The sequence below is a fragment of the Arachis ipaensis genome, chromosome B03 (assembly GCF_000816755.2).
Source record: "Arachis ipaensis cultivar K30076 chromosome B03, Araip1.1, whole genome shotgun sequence".
NCBI lineage: Eukaryota > Viridiplantae > Streptophyta > Magnoliopsida > Fabales > Fabaceae > Arachis > Arachis ipaensis.
The window spans coordinates 24,010,500-24,017,955 of NC_029787.2; the positions used below are offsets into that span (position 1 = coordinate 24,010,500).

General features: G+C 40.2%; 1 protein-coding gene across 1 annotated transcript; it reads right to left on the minus strand.

The window, feature by feature from the left end:
• On the minus strand, positions 1,255–1,857 carry LOC107632740. The gene has a single exon (XM_016336401.1). The coding sequence runs from the start codon at positions 1,855–1,857 to the stop codon at positions 1,255–1,257; it is 603 nt and encodes a 200-aa protein (XP_016191887.1).

Genomic DNA, 7,456 nt, shown 5'->3' on the forward strand with positions numbered 1-7,456 from the left:
GATTGTGAGACACTATTAATGTGCAAGCTTGTAATTATTATCCATTCAGAAGAGAAGAAATCTCTTAAATATTAGTTGTTAGACAGAGTATACACTCAAATTGATCTTCAACGATTTTTAGATAGAACATTGTAATTTTTAATATATTTATATATCCATTAGATAAATTGATCCATTCGTCACTTTCGATAAAATTTAAAATACGCATGCTGAACAAATAAATATTCAGCAAATTTTATTATAAGACAATTAAATCTAAAAAATATTATTATAAAATAGAGTTAATAGCTAAATTTGTCCCTAAAAAATATTTCAATCTTCATTTTCATCCTTAAAAAATTAAATTAGTCAAAATAATCTCTCAATGATACAAGAAGTAGTCGCGTTAGTTCTTCCGTCATCGTAGCTGATGTGGTATGAGTCATTAAGTGACAACGTGGTATGAGTCGTTAAGTAACAACGTAACACACCTCCGACAGTACCTCATTGATGCCGACCAAATAAGTTAATTAAACTAACTCAATTTAGTGCCAAATGAACCTTAATCCCAATCTCAACTATAAACAACTTTTTCTTTCCAATGAGATGACATTAAGAGAGTTTAGAGTTATATATTCTGGGTATTTTGAAGATGATAAGAGAAGAAATGTTTAAAAGCAAACCATTTTTGATTGTTTATACCTTTAAAGTTGATTCTTCGAGAGAAAGGAAAGCATGTGCAGATCTCAAAAGACAGAACAATGCCACAAGAAGAAGAGCTTCTCCTCTCCTTGAGAACCCCATTGATCTCAAAGTAAAGTGATTTCTTCAAAATGAGAAAGAAGAGGAATTGAAGTGTTGAAGGCAAAATCCCATTGATGAACAATCCTGTATCAGGTGAGGTCCAAGAGGAAAAAGAACGAATTTTATAATAAATTTTGTTGGTAATTTATTTATACCACACACATATTACAAATTTTATGAAGTAAATATGAAATTGGTTCAGAACGAATTTTAAATTAGATACTATAGTCCTTAATAATTTTTATTATTATGGAAGTTATTAATAATTATTCTCGTCAAAGGAATTAGTTTCTCTATCTTTTTTTTTTCAAAGGTAATTATTTTATTCAATTGAATAAAATAGACATTGTCCATTACTAGGATAGCAATACATGAATTGGAGATCTCCCAAAAGCTCTTTAACGAGCAAAAACGCAAAAGTTTAGGAAAAGAAGATGAAACACTCCAGCAGAAAAATTAAAGTATGTGGCCTTACATATCTTGAAGAAGATTGCTAGTTGAAGTAAGAATTTGTTCTATTCCTTCAGTATCATTTTCAAAGATGAGCCGGTTTCTTAATTTCCAGATTTGCCAACACATAATCGCCAGCATCTGAAAATCACGGTTGTTGCTTCTCCGCCTCTTGAGCTTGCCTACACTTTCCGACCACGTTCGCCAAAAGGAGAAGGACCCATCTCCACAAACCAACCCAGGTAATGAACTTCTAACCCAGGCCTCCTTCGATTTTTGGCAGAAGAATAAACAGTGACTAATGGTTTCTGGGCTGAGATTGCAGCGCCTACAGAGAGGGGATATTGTGTGGATGCGGCGGTGGAGGTTCTCCAGAACCGGGAGCTTCTCATGCAAACATCGCCAGAGGAAAAACTTGATTTTTGGGAATAGGGGCATTTTCCAGAGCTCCAACCATGTGTCTTTGTGCTGCATCAATTCGGGGCAATAATCAATTGGAGAGTGATAGAACAGGTAGGCAATTTGGTAACCTGAGCTGACTTCATATTTTTCGCTTTTGGTTCTGGCCCAAAATAAATGATCATCACCTTCCTCAATTTTAATTAGCGAAATACGATTAGCCATGTCTGCAGAGAAAATATTGTTGATTAATTTCAGGTTCCATTATTTGCTAGGCATGATTAGCTCATTCACCCATGCTACTTCCATAATCTGATTGTTGATGACTGAGCTGTGTGGGACAAGGAAAGGTTGGGATGTAGCTACCCATGGATCCTGAAAAACGCAAATGATGTTCCCGTTGCCCACCTTCCAACATATGCCTTTTTCTAGAACTTTGCGGCCCTCCAAAAGGCTTCTCCATCCCCAAGAAGGTTGGTTTCCTGTCTCTGCTCTCATGATATTTCTGTAACGGTAGTACTTGCCTTTGGAAATTTTGGACAATAATGATTGAGTTTGCGTAGCTAGTTTCCAGTTGTTTAGCAAGTAGCGCTAGGTTCCGAGCTCGCAGGTCTTTAAAATCAAGGCCACCCTCCTTCTTTGGTCTAGACATGGTGTCCCAACTAATCCACGCCATCTTTCTTTCTGTTCCTTTTTGTCCCCACCAAAATTGGATGAGAATACTGTGAATCTCGCAAATTAAAGTATTTGAAAGCCTGAAGCAAGAGAGTGTGTAAATAGGAATGGCCTCCCCGACTGCCTTAATTAGTACATGTCTACCTGACGTAGATAGTAAGTGTCGTTTCCACCCCTGGATCTTTTTTCTCACTTTTTCTTTAATAACCCCAAATATCTCCTTGTTCGATCGATTAACTATTGAAGGGAGCCCCAAATACTTGTCCTGTGCTCCTATGTGTCTAATGTTGAGCCTGTTAGCCAAGGCAGTTCTCATTTCCCCCAGGGTATTGTTGCTAAAAAACACAGCTAATTTAGATAAATTTACTTTTTGACCACTGAAGCTTTCATATAGAGTAAGGATCTTCAGGATATTATAACAGCCATCCTCCGAGGCCCTACTAAATAGGATAGAGTCGTCTGCGAAGAAAAGATGATTGATAGGAGGGCATCTTCTATTGATCTAGACACCAGAGATAAGACGGTTTTGCTCTGCCTTGTTCAGCAGAAAGGATAAACCTTCTGCACAAAATAGAAAAAGATATGGTGATAGAGGGTCTCCTTGTCAGATTCCTCTATTTGGCTTAAAAAGACCAAAGGGTTGACCTTCAACAACAACAGAGTAGGAAACTGTAGTCACCACCTCCTGAATCCAACCTATCCATCTAGGATCAAATCCTAACTTTCGAAGCATGAACCATAAAAAATGCCATTCCACTCTATCGTAGGCCTTACTCATATCAAGGTTTACGGCCATTTCAGTATTCAAGCCCGTCTTCTTGGTTTTCAAGTAATCCATACATTCATGAGCTATAAGTATATTATCACTAATTAGTCTTCCTTTTAAGAAAGCACTTTGATTAGGAATAATTAGTTTATTCATGATACTCTGTAGCCGATGAACAATCACTTTAGAAATAAATTTATAAACCACAGAAGATAAACTAATCGGCCTGACCTGTGTCATGTTTATAGCATTCGGAACCTTTGGGATTAAACAGATCTGTGTGTGGTTGAAACTCCTGAGTATTCTACCTCCAACAAAGAAGCTTCTCACCGCTCGAAATACATCCCCAGCCACGATGTCCCAGTAATAATGGAAGAATTTTGCTGTGAACCCGTCATCATCGGGTGCACTTTCAGAGTGCACACTAAACACAGCCCGTTTGACTTCTTCTAGGAAAACTGGCCGTAGTACTCTTCTATTCATGGCTGAAGAAACTTTGGGAAGAAAGTCTTCAAATTCCACTTCCGGATCAGTTGAGTTGGTAGAAGAAAATATATCTCTAAAATAGTCTTCTGCAACTAAGGCTATATCAGCTCGAGAGGTAGCAAAGCTCCCATCATTCTGTTCCAATTTCCAGATTTTATTACGCCAAACCCGGGATTGAAAGGATTGGTGGAAGAATTTAGTGTTCTTATCCCTTTCCTTCAACCATTTTATCCGAGACTTCTCTTTTCAGTAGCTCTCCTCCCTACCATAAGCGTCCTCTAGCATATTTTCCAACTCCTCAACCTCAATTCCTCCATTAATCCCTATCTCTCTAAGCTCTTCTATTTTTTTTGAGAATCTCCTCTATTTCAGCTTTAGAGTTGGATTTGGATGTTTGCTGCCATTGCACAAGCCGATGTCTGTAGAGTTTCAGTTTTTGAGCTAGAACAAACATCGCATAACCTTTAAAGTAGGAGTTCCAGGCCTCAGTAATAACCCCTCTAATCGCCTTGACCCCACACCATCTCTGTTGGAACTTAAATCTGCATTTAGATCTCTCAATTTGAGGACTAGTATCCAATAATAAAGGGGCATGATCAGATCCATTTTCCTGCATCCTAGTCACTGTATTAGTAGGAAACATGTGCAGCCAGTTGTTGCTTACCAAAACACGGTCTAATCTTTCCAAAATCTGCTCTTCTCCTCTCCTTTTATTGGACCAAGTGAAATTCCTACCCACCATACCAAGATCCATCAAGCTACTTCCATCAATAAAGTTATTAAAATCTGAAATAGAGGACCAAGATTTTAACCATCCACCCTTTTTCTCTTCCTGACTAGCGATGGCATTGAAATCTCCCATCACAATCATTTCATTTTGCATTTGCTGTATAGTAGCTGACAGCTCCTGGAATTGACCAGCTCTAACTTGTTCGTTTATGTTAAGGTAAACATCAATTAAGCCTAAATTCAGTCCATTAGACAAGTCTTTGACCGTGGCAGCAATGTAGTACTCTTTCTCCGAGACGATTTGCACTTCCACCCCTTCTTTCCAAGCCAAGACTAAACCTCCCGCTACCCCAATCGGGCTCATAATTCTCCAAGACTCAAACCTGCATGCCCACAGCGTCATTTCCACTATTCGAGGTTGATTCTTAGTTTCACAGATGAATACCACATCGGGGGAGCGGGATCGACAGATCCCTTTAAGATTTTGGACTATCAGGGGTCTCCCCAAACCCCGACAGTTCCAACCTAAGATCTTTGTGAGATTTTGGGTGCCAATTGACGGCTGGCACCCTCCACCTCCTTATTACCACCTGAGGCTTCCTCCAAACAGGGCTTCTTTGAGCTGCCACTATTCTCCTTACTAATATACCCCCTTTTATAGCCAGTGTAAGTCTTTCCATGGCTCCTCATTTGCCTAACAAGTTGTTTGATACTTTGCTTTCCTCCTCTATCCTCCTTAGCCTCGCCCATAGTAATCATATTCTCTTCAGTATTCATTGGGATGGGTCTTTCCTGCAGAACATCACTTGTAACGGTACCCGCTAGAGCCTTCAAAGCGTCGGCTAAGGAACCATTTTCTTCCTCTTCAGTCATTGAATTAGGATTGGTGGTCTTCCTCACCTGTTCCTTGTCCCCTTTTATATTTAATTCAGCAAAATTCTCCAGTAGCCAAGAAGGAGCTGGTTTCTTCCTTGGTTTAGGGGTGGAAGAACCAGGAGCTCTGTCATAAGACGAGTCTGAATTCGATTTGCTCTCAATTTTTCTCCCTACTTGATCTGCCTTCACCCATTCTCCAATAGCTTCTTCTCTAACACTGTCACTCGCAGAGTCATCCAACAGCTATTGACAATGCTTGGAATCATGTCCTAGAAGCGCGCAGTAGGTGCAGAATGTTCCCAGCCTTTCATATCGGAGCCCTACTTCGATCAATTTTTGATTTGGTCCAGTGATCTTCATTGAATCTCTCAACCTCCTATCCCCTTCCATCTCCACCTTGGCTTTAATGATTCGAGTTTCTTTCCCTCACACCTCATATAATCCAACATCAACAACGCTTCCAATCTTCCTACCAAGTTTACGTCCAATTTCAATTGTTTTAAATTGTTCTGGCAAACCCTATATTTGTACCCAAATTGGAAAAGAGGATATAGTATTTTTGTCTTCCAGTGGATCTTCCTTCCATCCTCTAACTTGTTCGTTTATGTTAAGGTAAACATCAATTAAGCCTAAATTCAGTCCATTAGACAAGTCTTTGACCGTGGCAGCAATGTAGTACTCTTTCTCCGAGACGATTTGCACTTCCACCCCTTCTTTCCAAGCCAAGACTAAACCTCCCGCTACCCCAATCGGGCTCATAATTCTCCAAGACTCAAACCTGCATGCCCACAGCGTCATTTCCACTATTCGAGGTTGATTCTTAGTTTCACAGATGAATACCACATCGGGGGAGCGGGATCGACAGATCCCTTTAAGATTTTGGACTATCAGGGGTCTCCCCAAACCCCGACAGTTCCAACCTAAGATCTTTGTGAGATTTTGGGTGCCAATTGACGGCTGGCACCCTCCACCTCCTTATTACCACCTGAGGCTTCCTCCAAACAGGGCTTCTTTGAGCTGCCACTATTCTCCTTACTAATATACCCCCTTTTATAGCCAGTGTAAGTCTTTCCATGGCTCCTCATTTGCCTAACAAGTTGTTTGATACTTTGCTTTCCTCCTCTATCCTCCTTAGCCTCGCCCATAGTAATCATATTCTCTTCAGTATTCATTGGGATGGGTCTTTCCTGCAGAACATCACTTGTAACGGTACCCGCTAGAGCCTTCAAAGCGTCGGCTAAGGAACCATTTTCTTCCTCTTCAGTCATTGAATTAGGATTGGTGGTCTTCCTCACCTGTTCCTTGTCCCCTTTTATATTTAATTCAGCAAAATTCTCCAGTAGCCAAGAAGGAGCTGGTTTCTTCCTTGGTTTAGGGGTGGAAGAACCAGGAGCTCTGTCATAAGACGAGTCTGAATTCGATTTGCTCTCAATTTTTCTCCCTACTTGATCTGCCTTCACCCATTCTCCAATAGCTTCTTCTCTAACACTGTCACTCGCAGAGTCATCCAACAGCTATTGACAATGCTTGGAATCATGTCCTAGAAGCGCGCAGTAGGTGCAGAATGTTCCCAGCCTTTCATATCGGAGCCCTACTTCGATCAATTTTTGATTTGGTCCAGTGATCTTCATTGAATCTCTCAACCTCCTATCCCCTTCCATCTCCACCTTGGCTTTAATGATTCGAGTTTCTTTCCCTCACACCTCATATAATCCAACATCAACAACGCTTCCAATCTTCCTACCAAGTTTACGTCCAATTTCAATTGTTTTAAATTGTTCTGGCAAACCCTATATTTGTACCCAAATTGGAAAAGAGGATATAGTATTTTTGTCTTCCAGTGGATCTTCCTTCCATCTCACAACATGGAGGATAAAGTTCTTAAATAGCCAAGGGGAACCTCGTTCAACTCGTGCAATGTCCGTATCCTTATCAAAGAAGAACTGAAATTGATTCTTGCCTTTGTCTATGAATCTCAACCTTTCCGATCTACCCCATATTGCAGTCATAGCCCCTTCCATTATGCCTATGGTAAAGTTGCAATCAGCAAATATTCTCCCATTCAAACTCCTTAGGCATGCGTGCAAACCTTCAGAGATATCTTCCTCCTCAAGAACCACCTCCTCCTCGGTATTCTCCTTGTCTTCTTCTTCTATATGTTGTTGATTGGCTCCTAATGCATCCATGTTGATAGAATAAGAATGAGAAAAATATTTAGTGTATTGTGATTGTCAATTACCAGATGTGCTGGTGAAACCCTATGGGCAATGTGAAGAAACCCTAACAGAGCAC

What these genes read in the sequence shown, in the direction of transcription:
- LOC107632740 (XM_016336401.1), bottom strand. Translation starts at nt 1,857, where the DNA reads ATGGCTAATCGTATTTCGCTAATTAAAATTGAGGAAGGTGATGATCAT.